Source organism: Oncorhynchus keta, chromosome 17, assembly GCF_023373465.1.
Source record: "Oncorhynchus keta strain PuntledgeMale-10-30-2019 chromosome 17, Oket_V2, whole genome shotgun sequence".
NCBI classification, from domain to species: Eukaryota; Metazoa; Chordata; class Actinopteri; order Salmoniformes; family Salmonidae; genus Oncorhynchus; species Oncorhynchus keta.
This window is the reverse complement of record NC_068437.1, coordinates 54,662,139-54,679,638: the sequence shown is the minus strand read 5'-3', so window position 1 is coordinate 54,679,638 and position 17,500 is coordinate 54,662,139. Positions and strand designations below refer to the sequence as shown.

Below are 17,500 nucleotides of genomic sequence, written 5' to 3'. Positions count from 1 at the left end.
TGTCACTCTATAGTCATGTAGTCCTGTCACTCTATAGTCATGTAGTCCTGTCACTCTATAGTCATGTAGTCCTGTCACTCTATAGTCATGTAGTCCTGTCACTCTATAGTCATGTAGTCCTGTCACTCTATAGTCATGTAGTCCTGTCACTCTATAGTCATGTAGTCCAGTCACTCTATAGTCATGTAGTCCTGTCACTCTATAGTCATGTAGTCCTGTCACTCTATAGTCATGTAGTCCAGTCACTCTATAGTCATGTAGTCCTGTCACTCTATAGTCATGTAGTCCTGTCACTCTATAGTCATGTAGTCCTGTCACTCTATAGTCATGTAGTCCTGTCACTCTATAGTCATGTAGTCCTGTCACTCTATAGTCATGTAGTCCAGTCACTCTATAGTCATGTAGTCCTGTCACTCTATAGTCATGTAGTCCTGTCACTCTATAGTCATGTAGTCCAGTCACTCTATAGTCATGTAGTCCTGTCACTCTATAGTCATGTAGTCCTGTCACTCTATAGTCATGTAGTCCTGTCACTCTATAGTCATGTAGTCCCGTCACTCTATAGTCATGTAGTCCTGTCACTCTATAGTCATGTAGTCCTGTAGTCCTGTCACTCTATAGTCCTGTAGTCCTGTCACTCTATAGTCATGTAGTCCTGTGGTCCAGTCACTCTGTAGTCCTGTAGTCCTGTCACTCTATAGTCATGTAGTCCTGTGGTCCTGTCACTCTATAGTCATGTAGTCCTGTCACTCTATAGTCCTGTAGTCCTGTCACTCTATAGTCATGTAGTCCTGTCACTCTATAGTCATGTAGTCCTGTCACTCTATAGTCATGTAGTCCTGTGGTCCAGTCACTCTGTAGTCCTGTCACTCTATAGTCATGTAGTCCTGTGGTCCAGTCACTCTGTAGTCCTGTCACTCTATAGTCATGTAGTCCTGTCACTCTATAGTCATGTAGTCCTGTCACTCTATAGTCATGTAGTCCTGTGGTCCAGTCACTCTGTAGTCCTGTCACTCTATAGTCATGTAGTCCTGTCACTCTATAGTCATGTAGTCCTGTCACTCTATAGTCATGTAGTCCTGTCACTCTATAGTCATGTAGTCCTGTCACTCTATAGTCATGTAGTCCTGTCACTCTATAGTCATGTAGTCCTGTCACTCTATAGTCATGTAGTCCTGTCACTCTATAGTCATGTAGTCCTGTCACTCTATAGTCATGTAGTCCTGTCACTCTATAGTCATGTAGTCCTGTCACTCTATAGTCATGTAGTCCAGTCACTCTATAGTCATGTAGTCCTGTCACTCTATAGTCATGTAGTCCTGTCACTCTATAGTCATGTAGTCCTGTCACTCTATAGTCATGTAGTCCAGTCACTCTATAGTAGTCCTGTCACTCTATAGTCATGTAGTCCTGTCTATAGTCATGTAGTCCTGTCATATAGTCATGTAGTCCTGTCACTCTATAGTCATGTAGTCCTGTCACTCTATAGTCATGTAGTCCTGTCACTCTATAGTCATGTAGTCCTGTCACTCTATAGTCATGTAGTCCTGTGGTCCAGTCACTCTGTAGTCCTGTAGTCCTGTCACTCTATAGTCATGTAGTCCTGTCACTCTATAGTCACGTAGTCCTGTCACTCTATAGTCATGTAGTCCTGTGGTCCAGTCACTCTGTAGTCCTGTGGTCCAGTCACTCTATAGTCATGTAGTCCTGTCACTCTATAGTCATGTAGTCCTGTGGTCCAGTCACTCTGTAGTCCTGTAGTCCTGTCACTCTATAGTCATGTAGTCCTGTCACTCTATAGTCATGTAGTCCTGTCACTCTATAGTCATGTAGTCCTGTGGTCCAGTCACTCTGTAGTCCTGTAGTCCTGTCACTCTATAGTCATGTAGTCCTGTCACTCTATAGTCATGTAGTCCTGTCACTCTATAGTCATGTAGTCCTGTGGTCCAGTCACTCTGTAGTCCTGTAGTCCTGTCACTCTATAGTCATGTAGTCCTGTCACTCTATAGTCATGTAGTCCTGTCACTCTATAGTCATGTAGTCCTGTGGTCCAGTCACTCTGTAGTCCTGTAGTCCTGTCACTCTATAGTCATGTAGTCCTGTGGTCCAGTCACTCTGTAGTCCTGTAGTCCTGTCACTCTATAGTCATGTAGTCCTGTGGTCCAGTCACTCTGTAGTCCTGTGGTCCAGTCACTCTGTAGTTATGTAGTCCTGTAGTCCTGTCACTCTGTAGTCATGTAGTCCTGTCACTCAGTATGTTGGGTTACTCTACAGTATGTGACTCAGACCTCCACTTGGCTCCGGGGTTACTCTACAGTATGTGCCTCAGACCTCCACTTGGCTCCAGGGTTACTCTACAGTATGTGACTCAGACCTCCACTTGGCTCCAGGGTTACTCTACAGTATGTGCCTCAGACCTCCACTTTGCTCCAGGGTTACTCTACAGTATGTGACTCAGACCTCCACTTGGCTCCAGGGTTACTCTACAGTATGTGCCTCAGACCTCCACTTGGCTCCAGGGTTACTCTACAGTATGTGACTCAGACCTCCACTTGGCTCCAGGGTTACTCTACAGTATGTGACTCAGACCTCCACTTGGCTCCAGGGTTACTCTACAGTATGTGACTCAGACCTCCACTTGGCTCCAGGGTTACTCTACAGTATGTGACTCAGACCTCCACTTGGCTCCAGGGTTACTCTACAGTATGTGCCTCAGACCTCCACTTGGCTCCAGGGTTACTCTACAGTATGTGACTCAGACCTCCACTTGGCTCCAGGGTTACTCTACAGTATGTGCCTCAGACCTCCACTTGGCTCCAGGGTTACTCTACAGTATGTGCCTCAGACCTCCACTTGGCTCCAGGGTTACTCTACAGTATGTGACTCAGACCTCCACTTGGCTCCGGGGTTACTCTACAGTATGTGCCTCAGACCTCCACTTGGCTCCAGGGTTACTCTACAGTATGTGCCTCAGACCTCCACTTGGCTCCAGGGTTACTCTACAGTATGTGACTCAGACCTCCACTTGGCTCCAGGGTTACTCTACAGTATGTGCCTCAGACCTCCACTTGGCTCCAGGGTTACTCTACAGTATGTGACTCAGACCTCCACTTGGCTCCAGGGTTACTCTACAGTATGTGCCTCAGACCTCCACTTGGCTCCAGGGTTACTCTACAGTATGTGACTCAGACCTCCACTTGGCTCCAGGGTTACTCTTGTTGGGTGAAATGACACTTGTGAAATGACCCAGTGATAGCAGGTAGCATCTGTGACAGTGTGGCACCACCACCTCTGTAGCTGCACAGCACCTGCACACCCAACTCTACCTCCCTGCTCCCCTCTCTCCCTCTCTCCCTCCTTGCTCCCCTCTCTCCCTCTCTACCTCCCTGCTCCCCTCTCTCCCTCTCTACCTCCCTGCTCCCCTCTCTCCCTCTCTACCTCCCTGCTCCCCTCTCTCCCTCTCTACCTCCCTGCTCCCCTCTCTCCCTCTCTACCTCCCTGCTCCCCTCTCTTCCTCTCTACCTCCCTGCTCCCCTCTCTCCCTCTCTCCCTCCCTGCTCCCCTCTCTCCCTCTCTACCTCCCTGCTCCCCTCTCTCCCTCTCTACCTCCCTGCTCCCCTCTCTCCCTCTCTACCTCCCTGCTCCCCTCTCTTCCTCTCCACCTCCCTGCTCCCTCTCTTCCTCTCTACCTCCCTGCTCCCCCTCTCCCTCTCTCCCTCCTTGCTCCCCTCTCTCCTCTCTACCTCCCTGCTCCCCTCTCTCCCTCTCTACCTCCCTGCTCCCCTCTCTCCCTCTCTACCTCCCTGCTCCCCTCTCTCCCTCTCTACCTCCCTGCTCCCCTCTCTCCCTCTCTCCCTCCCTGCTCCCCTCTCTCCCTCCCTGCTCCCCTCTCTCCCTCTCTACGTCCCTGCTCCCCTCTCTCCCTCCCTGCTCCCCTCTCTCCCTCTCTCCCTTCCTGCTCCCCTCTCTCCCTCTCTACCTCCCTGCTCCCCTCTCTCCCTCTCTACCTCCCTGCTCCCCTCTCTCCCTCTCTACCTCCCTGCTCTCTCCCTCTCTACCTTCCTGCTCCCCTCTCTCCCTCTCTACCTCCCTGCTCCCCTCTCTCCCTCTCTACCTCCCTGCTCTCCTCTCTCCCTCTCTACCTCCCCCTGCTCCCCTCTCTCCCTTCCTGCTCCCCTCTCCCTCTCTACCTCCCTGCTCCCCTCTCTCCCTCTCTACCTCTCTACCTCCCTGCTCCCCTCTCTCCCTCTCTACCTCCCTGCTCCCCTCTCTACCTCCCTGCTCCCCTCTCTCCCTCTCTACCTCCCTGCTCCCCTCTCTCCCTCTCTCCCTTCCTGCTCCCCCTCTCTCCCTCTCTACCTCCCTGCTCCCCTCTCTCCCTCTCTACCTCCCTGCTCCCCTCTCTCCCTCACTACCTCCCTGCTCCCCTCTCCCCCTCCTGCCTCTCTCACCCACTTTATTACTCTCTCTATCTCCCTCCCGCCCTCCCCTTACTTTCCCTTCCCCTCCCCCCACCCTCCCTCAGGGGATTCCTTCTCACCTTCCCCTCTCTAACGACCTTGCTAGAATCCTTGTTAACACCTGTGTTCTGAGGCTCGTTAGGTTGGTTAGTCTCGTTAGCAGCAGTGAGGATGTGAGAGGAGCGGTGGTGTGCGGCACGTTCTCTGTCAGATAGTGAAACATCACACTGGGCAATTAGCTACTGTATATAGATAAGGAGACCTGTTGAAAGAAAAAATACATCCCCCCCCCCACTGTTGAACAAATGTTTGAAAATGTATTAAAAATCTCTCTCTGTCTGTCTCTCCACAGTGACTGTCTCCACCAGTACTTATTTCGATGGTCTGCTGGTGACTGGGCTCTACACATCCACTCCTGTTCAGTCTGCTCCTATCCCTGCTCCTGCTGCATTCGGATTCGGTAAGTCAACCAATCCCGTACTTGACGTCCTCAACAACGTGTAGTTTAGCCAATGAAAGACAAGCCAAACCTTCTATTCTACTGTGCTACTGAGCCTAAAGCACATGGAATTGGCTTTCCATTCCTTAATCAGCTGTCACTGGTGAAACCCCTTCCATCCACCTGTTGCTTTCAGATCAATGCAGATGAACGAACTGAAATTACTTCAGTGTATTCCTCACAAAACTGTGTGTGAGAGAGTCAGTCCATTGATACCAGTCCAGCCCCTGACGATACCAGACCCAAAAGCACGCAAACAGCCCAGACAATCTAACAGGCTACAATGGATTGGACTGGAATTGAGTCTGAGAATAGATACAACTGGGGTTGAGGGGGGGATGATGTGGACTGTGGTTGACTCTGGGGATGATGTGGCCTGAGGTTGTGTCTGGGGATGATGTGGCCTGAGGGCGAGTCTGTGGATGAGTCTGGGGATGATGTGGCTTGGGGTTGAGTTTGGGGATGAGTCTGGGGATGATGTGGACTGGGGTTGAGTCTGGGGATGATGTGGCCTGAGGTTGAGTCTGGGGATGATGTGGCCTGAGGTTGAGTCTGGGGATGATGTGGCCTGAGGTTGAGTCTGGGGATGATGTGGCCTGGGGTTGAGTCTGGGGATGATGTGGCCTGGGGTTGAGTTTGGGGATGATGAGGCCTGAGGTTGAGTCTGGGGATGATGTTGCCTGGGGTTGAGTCTGGGGATGATGTGGCCTGGGGTTGAGTCTGGGGATGATGTGGCCTGGGGTTGAGTCTGGGGATGATGTGGCCTGGGGTTGAGTCTGGGGATGATGTGGCCTGAGGTTGAGTCTGGGGATGATGTTGCCTGGGGTTGAGTTTGGGGATGATGAGGCCTGAGGTTGAGTCTGGGGATGATGTTGCCTGGGGTTGAGTCTGGGGATGATGTGGTCTGGGGTTGAATCTGGGGATGATGTGACCTGGGGTTGAGTCTGGGGATTATGTGGCCTGGGGTTGAGTCTGGGGATGATGTGGCCTGGGGTTGAGTCTGGGGATGATGTGTCCTGGGGTTGAGTCTGGGGATGATGTTGCCTGGGGTTGAGTCTGGGGATGATGTGGCCTGGGGTTGAGTCTGGGGATGATGTGGCCTGGGGTTGAGTCTGGGGATGATGTGGCCTGGGGTTGAGTCTGGGGATGATGTGGCCTGGGGTTGAGTCTGGGGATGATGTGGCCTGGGGTTGAGACTGGGGATGATGTGTCCTGGGGTTGAGTCTGGGGATGATGTGTCCTGGGGTTGAGTCTGGGGATGATGTGGTCTGGGGTTGAGTCTGGGGATGATGTGGCCTGGGGTTGAGTCTGGGGATGATGTGGCCTGGGGTTGAGTCTGGGGATGATGTGTCCTGGGGTTGAGTCTGGGGATGATGTGGCCTGGGGTTGAGTCTGGGGATGATGTGGCCTGGGGTTGAGTCTGGGGATGATTGGATTGAGTCTGCGGATGATGTGGCCTGGGGTTGAGTCTGGGGACGATGTGGCCTGGGGTTGAGTCTGGGGATGATGTGGCCTGGGGTTGAGTTTGGGGATGATGTGGCCTGGGGTTGAGTCTGGGGATGATGTGGCCTGGGGTTGAGTCTGGGGATGATGTGGCCTGGGGTTGAGTTTGGGGATGATGTGGCCTGAGGTTGAGTCTGGGGATGATGTGGCGTGGGGTTGAGTCTGGGGATGATGTGGCCTGGGGTTGAGTCTGGGGATGATGTGGCCTGGGGTTGAGTCTGGGGATGATGTTGCCTGGGGTTGAGTCTGGGGATGATGTGGCCTGGGGTTGAGACTGGGGATGATGTGGCCTGGGGTTGAGTCTGGGGATGATGTGGCCTGGGGTTGAGTCTGGGGATGATGTGGCCTGGGGTTGAGTCTGGGGATGATGTGGCCTGGGGTTGAGTCTGGGGATGATGTGGCCTGGGGTTGAGTCTGGGGATGATTGGGTTGAGTCTGGGGATGATGTGGCCTGGGGTTGAGTCTGGGGATGATTGGGTTGAGTCTGGGGATGATGTGGCCTGGGGTTGAGTCTGGGGATGATTGGGTTGAGTCTGGGGATGATGTGGCCTGGGGTTGAGTCTGGGGATGATTGGGTTGAGTCTGGGGATGATTGTTGGGATTCATTCATTCTTACTGTTTGATCGTTGAAAGAAGAAAACAGATATGTCTGTAGAGATACAATACTTAACAATAGGCACGACACAAAGCGGAGTGCCTGGACACAGCCCTTAGCTGTGGTACATTGGCCATATACCACACAAACCAGAGGTGCCTTCTTGCATTTTTAAACTGGTTACCAACTTAACTCGAGCAGGAAAAACACATGTTTTTCATACCCATGGTATAGTCTTGATATACCACGGCTGTCAGCCAATCAGCATTCAGGATTCAAACCACCCAATTTATAAATTCTGTTTAATGCTGTGGGAAATACATTTTAAACCCACAAGAGAAGACCACCTATCATTAAGACATTAGTTGGAACAATGGACAATAGAGAAAAAGAGCAAACCCACACGGTTTCATACACTGACTGAGTGTCATATTATTAACGATCTATACTCAACTAGTACGCAGGCCAAGCCGTCATACTGTATGTATTCCAGACCACAAAAGGTCACTCTGCTCTGTGATATTATACTTTTATGTCAACCATCAGTGTTAGCCATGGGCTGGAAGTGTCAGTGTTTACAGGACATGGGCTGGAAGTGTCAGTGTTTACAGGACATGGGCTGGAAGTGTCAGTGTTTACAGGACATGGGCTGGAAGTGTCAGTGTGTACAGGACATGGGCTGGAAGTGTCAGTGTGTACAGGACATGGGCTGGAAGTGTCAGTGTTTACTGGACATGGGCTGGAAGTGTCAGTGTTTACAGGACATGGGCTGGAAGTGTCAGTGTGTACAGGACATGGGCTGGAGGTGTCAGTGTTTACAGGACATGGGCTGGAGGTGTCAGTGTGTACAGGACATGGGCTGGAAGTGTCAGTGTGTACAGGACATGGGCTGGAGGTGTCAGTGTGTACAGAACATGGGCTGGAAGTGTCAGTGTGTACAGGACATGGGCTGGAAGTGTCAGTGTTTACAGGACATGGGCTGGAGGTGTCAGTGTGTACAGGACATGGGCTGGAAGTGTCAGTGTGTACAGGACATGGGCTGGAGGTGTCAGTGTGTACAGGACATGGGCTGGAAGTGTCAGTGTGTACAGGACATGGGCTGGAAGTGTCAGTGTGTACAGGACATGGGCTGGAAGTGTCAGTGTGTACTGGACATGGGCTGGAAGTGTCAGTGTTTACAGGACATGGGCTGGAGGTGTCAGTGTGTACTGGACATGGGCTGGAAGTGTCAGTGTGTACAGGACATGGGCTGGAAGTGTCAGTGTTTAAAGGACATGGGCTGCTGGAAGTGTCAGTGTGTACAGGACATGGGCTGGAAGTGTCAGTGTGTACAGAACATGGGCTGGAAGTGTCAGTGTTTACAGGACATGGGCTGGAAGTGTCAGTGTGTACAGGACATGGGCTGGAAGTGTCAGTGTGTACAGGACATGGGCTGGAAGTGTCAGTGTGTACAGGACATGGGCTGGAAGTGTCAGTGTGTACAGGACATGGGCTGGAAGTGTCAGTGTTTACAGGACATGGGCTGGAAGTGTCAGTGTGTACAGGACATGGGCTGGAAGTGTCAGTGTTTACAGGACATGGGCTGGAAGTGTCAGTGTGTACAGGACATGGGCTGGAAGTGTCAGTGTGTACAGGACATGGGCTGGAAGTGTCAGTGTTTACAGGACATGGGCTGGAAGTGTCAGTGTGTACAGGACATGGGCTGGAGGTGTCAGTGTTTACAGGACATGGGCTGGAGGTGTCAGTGTGTACAGGACATGGGCTGGAAGTGTCAGTGTGTACAGGACATGGGCTGGAGGTGTCAGTGTGTACAGAACATGGGCTGGAAGTGTCAGTGTGTACAGGACATGGGCTGGAAGTGTCAGTGTTTACAGGACATGGGCTGGAAGTGTCAGTGTGTACAGGACATGGGCTGGAGGTGTCAGTGTTTACAGGACATGGGCTGGAGGTGTCAGTGTGTACAGGACATGGGCTGGAAGTGTCAGTGTGTACAGGACATGGGCTGGAGGTGTCAGTGTGTACAGAACATGGGCTGGAAGTGTCAGTGTGTACAGGACATGGGCTGGAAGTGTCAGTGTTTACAGGACATGGGCTGGAGGTGTCAGTGTGTACAGGACATGGGCTGGAAGTGTCAGTGTTTACAGGACATGGGCTGGAAGTGTCAGTGTTTACATGACATGGGCTGGAAGTGTCAGTGTGTACAGGACATGGGCTGGAGGTGTCAGTGTTTACAGGACATGGGCTGGAAGTGTCAGTGTGTACAGGACATGGGCTGGAAGTGTCAGTGTTTACAGGACATGGGCTGGACGTGTCAGTGAAAGATGTAATGACTGCATGCTTTGATGCAATAGCTGTATCTCTGTCTTTGGTGTGTACTGGACATGGGCTGGAAGTGTCAGTGTTTACAGGACATGGGCTGGAAGTGTCAGTGTGTACAGAACATGGGCTGGAAGTGTCAGTGTGTACAGGACATGGGCTGGAAGTGTCAGTGTGTACAGGACATGGGCTGGAGGTGTCAGTGTGTACAGGACATGGGCTGGACGTGTCAGTGATTACTGGACATGGGCTGGAAGTGTCAGTGTGTACAGGACATGGGCTGGAAGTGTCAGTGTGTACAGAACATGGTCTGGAAGTGTCAGTGTGTACAGGACATGGGCTGGAAGTGTCAGTGTGTACAGGACATGGGCTGGAGGTGGCAGTGTGTACAGGACATGGGCTGGAAGTGTCAGTGTGTACAGGACATGGGCTGGAAGTGTCAGTGTGTACTGGACATGGGCTGGAAGTGTCAGTGTGTACAGGACATGGGCTGGAAGTGTCAGTGTGTACAGGACATGGGCTGGAAGTGTCAGTGTTTACAGGACATGGGCTGGAAGTGTCAGTGTTTACAGGACATGGGCTGGAGGTGGCAGTGTGTACAGGACATGGGCTGGAAGTGTCAGTGTGTACAGGACATGGGCTGGAAGTGTCAGTGTGTACAGGACATGGGCTGGAGGTGTCAGTGTTTACAGGACATGGGCTGGAGGTGTCAGTGTGTACAGGACATGGGCTGGAAGTGTCAGTGTGTACAGGACATGGGCTGGAGGTGTCAGTGTGTACAGAACATGGGCTGGAAGTGTCAGTGTGTACAGGACATGGGCTGGAAGTGTCAGTGTTTACAGGACATGGGCTGGAGGTGTCAGTGTGTACAGGACATGGGCTGGAAGTGTCAGTGTTTACAGGACATGGGCTGGAAGTGTCAGTGTTTACATGACATGGGCTGGAAGTGTCAGTGTGTACAGGACATGGGCTGGAGGTGTCAGTGTTTACAGGACATGGGCTGGAAGTGTCAGTGTGTACAGGACATGGGCTGGAAGTGTCAGTGTTTACAGGACATGGGCTGGACGTGTCAGTGAAAGATGTAATGACTGCATGCTTTGATGCAATAGCTGTATCTCTGTCTTTGGTGTGTACTGGACATGGGCTGGAAGTGTCAGTGTTTACAGGACATGGGCTGGAAGTGTCAGTGTGTACAGAACATGGGCTGGAAGTGTCAGTGTGTACAGGACATGGGCTGGAAGTGTCAGTGTGTACAGGACATGGGCTGGAGGTGTCAGTGTGTACAGGACATGGGCTGGACGTGTCAGTGATTACTGGACATGGGCTGGAAGTGTCAGTGTGTACAGGACATGGGCTGGAAGTGTCAGTGTGTACTGGACATGGGCTGGAAGTGTCAGTGTGTACAGGACATGGGCTGGAAGTGTCAGTGTGTACAGGACATGGGCTGGAAGTGTCAGTGTTTACAGGACATGGGCTGGAAGTGTCAGTCTTTACAGGACATGGGCTGGAGGTGGCAGTGTGTACAGGACATGGGCTGGAAGTGTCAGTGTGTACAGGACATGGGCTGGAAGTGTCAGTGTGTACAGGACATGGGCTGGAGGTGTCAGTGTTTACAGGACATGGGCTGGAGGTGTCAGTGTGTACAGGACATGGGCTGGAAGTGTCAGTGTGTACAGGACATGGGCTGGAGGTGTCAGTGTGTACAGAACATGGGCTGGAAGTGTCAGTGTGTACAGGACATGGGCTGGAAGTGTCAGTGTTTACAGGACATGGGCTGGAGGTGTCAGTGTGTACAGGACATGGGCTGGAAGTGTCAGTGTTTACAGGACATGGGCTGGAAGTGTCAGTGTTTACATGACATGGGCTGGAAGTGTCAGTGTGTACAGGACATGGGCTGGAGGTGTCAGTGTTTACAGGACATGGGCTGGAAGTGTCAGTGTGTACAGGACATGGGCTGGAAGTGTCAGTGTTTACAGGACATGGGCTGGACGTGTCAGTGAAAGATGTAATGACTGCATGCTTTGATGCAATAGCTGTATCTCTGTCTTTGGTGTGTACTGGACATGGGCTGGAAGTGTCAGTGTTTACAGGACATGGGCTGGAAGTGTCAGTGTGTACAGAACATGGGCTGGAAGTGTCAGTGTGTACAGGACATGGGCTGGAAGTGTCAGTGTGTACAGGACATGGGCTGGAGGTGTCAGTGTGTACAGGACATGGGCTGGACGTGTCAGTGATTACTGGACATGGGCTGGAAGTGTCAGTGTGTACAGGACATGGGCTGGAAGTGTCAGTGTGTACAGAACATGGGCTGGAAGTGTCAGTGTGTACAGGACATGGGCTGGAAGTGTCAGTGTGTACAGGACATGGGCTGGAGGTGGCAGTGTGTACAGGACATGGGCTGGAAGTGTCAGTGTGTACAGGACATGGGCTGGAAGTGTCAGTGTGTACTGGACATGGGCTGGAAGTGTCAGTGTGTACAGGACATGGGCTGGAAGTGTCAGTGTGTACAGGACATGGGCTGGAAGTGTCAGTGTTTACAGGACATGGGCTGGAAGTGTCAGTCTTTACAGGACATGGGCTGGAGGTGGCAGTGTGTACAGGACATGGGCTGGAAGTGTCAGTGTGTACAGGACATGGGCTGGAAGTGTCAGTGTGTACAGGACATGGGCTGGAGGTGGCAGTGTGTACAGGACATGGGCTGGAAGTGTCGGTGTGTACAGGACATGGGCTGGAAGTGTCAGTCTTTACAGGACATGGGCTGGAAGTGTCAGTGTTTACAGGACATGGGCTGGAGGTGTCAGTGTGTACTGGACATGGGCTGGAAGTGTCAGTGTGTACAGGACATGGGCTGGAAGTGTCAGTGTGTACAGGACATGGGCTGGAAGTGTCAATGTTTACAGGACATGGGCTGGAAGTGTCAGTGTGTACAGGACATGGGCTGGAAGTGTCAGTGTTTACAGGACATGGGCTGGATGTGTCAGTGTTTACAGGACATGGGCTGGAAGTGTCAGTGTTTACAGGACATGGGCTGGAAGTGTCAGTGTGTACTGGACATGGGCTGGAAGTGTCAGTGTGTACAGGACATGGGCTGGAAGTGTCAGTGTTTACAGGACATGGGCTGGAAGTGTCAGTGTGTACAGGACATGGGCTGGAAGTGTCAGTGTTTACAGGACATGTGCTGGAAGTGTCAGTGTTTACAGGACATGGGCTGGAAGTGTCAGTGTTTACAGGACATGGGCTGGAAGTGTCAGTGTGTACTGGACATGGGCTGGAAGTGTCAGTGTGTACTGGACATGGGCTGGAAGTGTCAGTGTTTACAGGACATGTGCTGGAGGTGTCAGTGTGTACAGGACATGGGCTGGAAGTGTCAGTGTTTACAGGACATGGGCTGGACGTGTCAGTGAAAGATGTAATGACTGCATGCTTTGATGCAATAGCTGTATCTCTGTCTTTGGAGTGTACTGGACATGGGCTGGAGATGTCAGTGTGTACAGAACATGGGCTGGAAGTGTCAGTGTTTACAGGACATGGGCTGGAAGTGTCAGTGTGTACAGGACATGGGCTGGAAGTGTCAGTGTTTACAGGACATGGGCTGGAAGTGTCAGTGTGTACAGGACATGGGCTGGAAGTGTCAGTGTGTACAGGACATGGGCTGGAAGTGTCAGTGTTTACAGGACATGGGCTGGAAGTGTCAGTGTTTACAGGACATGGGCTGGAAGTGTCAGTGTTTACAGGACATGGGCTGGAAGTGTCAGTGTTTACAGGACATGGGCTGGAAGTGTCAGTGTTTACAGGACATGGGCTGGAAGTGTCAGTGTTTACAGGACATGGGCTGGAAGTGTCAGTGTTTACAGGACATGGGCTGGAAGTGTCAGTGTTTACAGGACATGGGCTGGAAGTGTCAGTGTTTACAGGACATGGGCTGGAAGTGTCAGTGTTTACAGGACATGGGCTGGAAGTGTCAGTGTTTACTGGACATGGGCTGGAAGTGTCAGTGTGTACAGGACATGGGCTGGAGGTGTCAGTGAAAGATGTAATGACTGCATGCTTTGATGCAATAGCTGTATCTCTGTCTTTGGTGTGTACTGGACATGGGCTCCATGTGTCTGTGACTGAATTCTTACTCACTGAAACACAACGCTGAAACACGACACAACGCTGAAACACGACGCTGAAACACATTTACATTTACATTTAAGTCATTTAGCAGACGCTCTTATCCAGAGCGACTTACAAAACACGACACAACGCTGAAACACGACACAACGCTGAAACACAACACTGAAACAATAGCTCTCCACTTCTGACTCTAAAGCCTGTTTGGCAGGAATCACATGGTCATTATCAATCAAAGGGCTCAACAGAGAAGAACAGAAACTAACTCTGTTTCATAGGAAACTAATGCACTGAGAAAAACTGGAACTGAGAAGGTTTCAAAGTTGAGATATCTGCAAATGGGACCGTGCAGTGTGCCTAGGTTGGAGTTGTCTTAGGGGGCAGTGAGGTCATAATGCAGCCACAAAGAGAGCTGTTCCCAGGGCTCCAGGTCCCAGGGCTCCAGGCCCAAACTGTTCCCAGGGCTCCAGGTCCCAGGGCTCCAGGTCCCAGGGCTTCAGGTCCCAGGGCTCCAGTTCCCAGGGCTTCGGGTCCCAGGGCTCCAGGTCCAAACTGTTCCCAGGGCTCCAGGCCCAAACTGTACCCAGGGCTCCAGGTCCCAGGGCTCCAGGACCAAACTGTTCCCAGGGCTCCAGGTCCCAGGGCTCCAGGTCCAAACTGTTCCCAGGGCTCCAGGTCCCAGGGCTCCAGGACCAAACTGTTCACAGGGCTCCAGGTCCCAGGGCTACAGGTCCATACTGTACCCAGGGCTCCAGGCCCAAACTGTATCCAGGGCTCCAGGTCCCAGGGCTCCAGGTCCAAACTGTACCCAGGGCTCCAGTTCCCAGTGCTTCAGGTCCCAGGGCTCCAGGTCCAAACTGTTCCCAGGGCTCCAGGTCCCAGGGCTCCAGGTCCAAACTGTTCCCAGGGCTCCAGGACCAAACTGTTCCCAGGGCTCCAGGTCCCAGGGCTTCAGGTCCCAGGGCTCCAGGTCCAAACTGTTCCCAGGGCTCCAGGTCCCAGGGCTACAGGTCCAAACTGTACCCAGGGCTCCAGGTCCCAGGGCTACAGGTCCAAACTGTACCCAGGGCTCCAGGTCCAAACTGTTCCCAGGGCTCCAGGTCCCAGGGCTCCAGGACCAAACTGTTCCCAGCGCTCCAGGTCCCAGGGCTACAGGTCCAAACTGTACCCAGGGCTCCAGGCCCAAACTGTACCCAGGGCTCCAGTTCCCAGGGCTTCGGGTCCCAGGGCTCCAGGTCCAAACTGTTCCCAGGGCTCCAGGTCCCAGGGCTCCAGGTCCAAACTGTTCCCAGGGCTCCAGGACCAAACTGTTCCCAGGGCTCCAGGTCCCAGGGCTTCAGGTCCCAGGGCTCCAGGTCCAAACTGTTCCCAGGGCTCCAGGTCCCAGGGCTACAGGTCCAAACTGTACCCAGGGCTCCAGGTCCCAGGGCTACAGGTCCAAACTGTACCCAGGGCTCCAGGTCCAAACTGTTCCCAGGGCTCCAGGTCCCAGGGCTCCAGGACCAAACTGTTCCCAGCGCTCCAGGTCCCAGGGCTACAGGTCCAAACTGTACCCAGGGCTCCAGGCCCAAACTGTACCCAGGGCTCTAGGTCCAAACTGTACGCAGGGCTCCAGTTCCCAGGGCTTCAGGTCCCAGGGCTCCAGGCCCAAACTGTTCCCAGGGCTCCAGGTTCCAGGGCTCCAGGCCCAAACTGAACCCAGGGCTCCAGGCCCAAACTGTACCCAGAGCTCCAGTTCCCAGGGCTTCAGGTCCCAGGGCTCCAGGCCCAAACTGTTCCCAGGGCTCCAGGTCCCAGAGCTCCAGGTCCAAACTGTTCCCAGGGCTCCAGGTCCCAGGGCTCCAGGACCAAACTGTTCCCAGGGCTCCAGGTCCCAGGCCTCCAACATTGGCAGGCCTGAGTTTTGGCAGAGGCATCCAAGCGTTGGGCCTCCAACATTGGCAGGCCTGATTTTTGGCAGAGGCATCCAAGCGTTGGGCCTCCAACATTGACAGGCCTGATTTTTGGCAGAGGCATCCAAGCGTTGGGCCTCCAACATTGGCAGGCCTGATTTTTGGCAGAGGCATCCAAGCGTTGGGCCTCCAACATTGGCAGGCCTGATTTTTGGCAGAGGCATCCAAGCGTTGGGCCTCCAACATTGACAGGCCTGATTTTTGGCAGAGGCATCCAAGCGTTGGGCCTCCAACATTGGTAGGCCTGATTTTTGGCCAAGGCATCCAAGCGTTGGGCCTCCAGCATTGGCAGGCCTGATTTTTGGCAGAGGCATCCAAGCGTTGGGCCTCCAACATTGCGTCACCTTTGCTTCACAAAGACGTCTTGAGCTGTGCCTGTGACTCATTCATTAGAAGTTTGGGAGAAACTCCCAGACTGATGGGCAAACCTCAGCAGGGTAGTCATTCACACAGGTCTCAGCTGAAGAGCTCTGGGATCTTCTTCCTCGTCATCCTCCTCTCTGTGTGTCTCCTTTAGGAGCACCAATACACAAACACAATGGAAAGGTTCCTGTAGCAGAGGAAACACAAGGGGGGAGATGTATTAGTGTAACACACATTGCTGAACACCAGAGCAGGATTCCCAGCAGGAAGTCACTGGTTCAGTTCTTGTTTTATTATTCCTCTATAGTTCATCTGTACCATCAGAACGTCCCATTGAAGGGAATGGGAGTGTGGAGACCAGGCAAGCGCCGTAGTCTGGGGAGTTAGACCCAGCTTGTTCGTAGACCTTGGCCTGGTTGGGGCTCACATCTCGGGAAAGGAGACACCAGACGTGGGGGCCGCTGTTCCTGGAGGTCCCCAGAGGGGGAGAGGACAGGGAGAGAGAGAAAGAGAGAGAGGAAGAGAGAGAGGGACAGAGATAATGAGGGGAGACAGAGGAAGATAGAGAGTGGAGGATACAGAATGAGGGGAGACAGAGGGAGAGAGAGATGGGGAGAGATAGAGAAAGAGAGAATGAGAGAAAAGTAGAGAACAAGGACAGGAGAGTCAGAGAGAGGGGAAACAGAGGGAGAGTCAGAGAGAGGGCGAGACAGAGTGCGAGTCAGAGAGAGGGCGAGACAGAGGGCGAGACATGGAGAGGGAGAGACAGAGAGAGAGGAGAGTCAAAACACTCTTCCATGAGTGCCAGGAAAGCCAGAGTATTGATGAGGTAGTGTTGTAGCAGAGAGCCAGTGTTTCAAAGGAACCTCTTTGATGATAATAAAGTGGAACGATGACGAGCTCGGGATGTTGATGTGACACGCTCAGTAAGGACAAAGGGGGTCACGGATCAGGGACGAGGACAGGGACAGGTGGGTAGAGGGTATGTATGGTAGTGTCAAGGCCAGGGTGTGGCTCTATAATCTCTATAATCCAATATTCAGAGGTATAATCAGGCCAAACACACACACACACACACACACACACACACACACACACACACACACACACACACACACATATCTACACACAGTGCCGTATTGTGCAGCTGGGTGACAGGGACTAGTGGAGTGAGGCCGCGTAGTTTGGATCTGTCTCCTGTTGTTCGGGCTGCCTGTGGCTGTGTGGGGATCTAGCTGTGTGGGGATCTAGCTGTGTGGGGCTCTAGCTGTGTGGGGATCTAGCTGTGTGGGGATCTAGCTGTGTGGGGATCTAGCTGTGTGGGGATCTAGCTGTGTGGGGCTCTAGCTGTGTGGGGATCTAGCTGTGTGGGGATCTAGCTGTGTGGGGATCTAGCTGTGTGGGGATCTAGCTGTGTGGGGCTCTAGCTGTGTGGGGCTCCAGCTGTGTGGGGCTCTTGCTGTTTGGGGCTCTAGCTGTGTGGGGCTCTAGCTGTTTGGGGCTCTAGCTGTGTGGGGATCTAGCTGTGTGGGGCTCTAGCTGTGTGGGGCTCTAGCTGTTTCGGGCTCTAGCTGTGTGGGGATCTAGCTGTGTGGGGCTCTAGCTGTGTGGGGATCTAGCTGTGTGGGGCTCTAGCTGTTTGGGGCTCTAGCTGTGTGGGGATCTAGCTGTGTGGGGATCTAGCTGTTTGGGGCTC

At 52.8% G+C, this 17,500-nt stretch overlaps 1 protein-coding gene across 1 annotated transcript in view; it reads left to right on the top strand.

Annotated features, from left to right (window-relative positions):
* The window catches only part of LOC118379936 (reelin-like), a 318,966-nt gene that overhangs the window by 73,775 nt on the left and 227,691 nt on the right, over positions 1-17,500 (top strand). Inside the window, 1 exon segment of the mRNA XM_052466572.1 lies at positions 4,813-4,920. Within this exon segment, the coding sequence (XP_052322532.1) occupies positions 4,813-4,920 (108 nt within the window).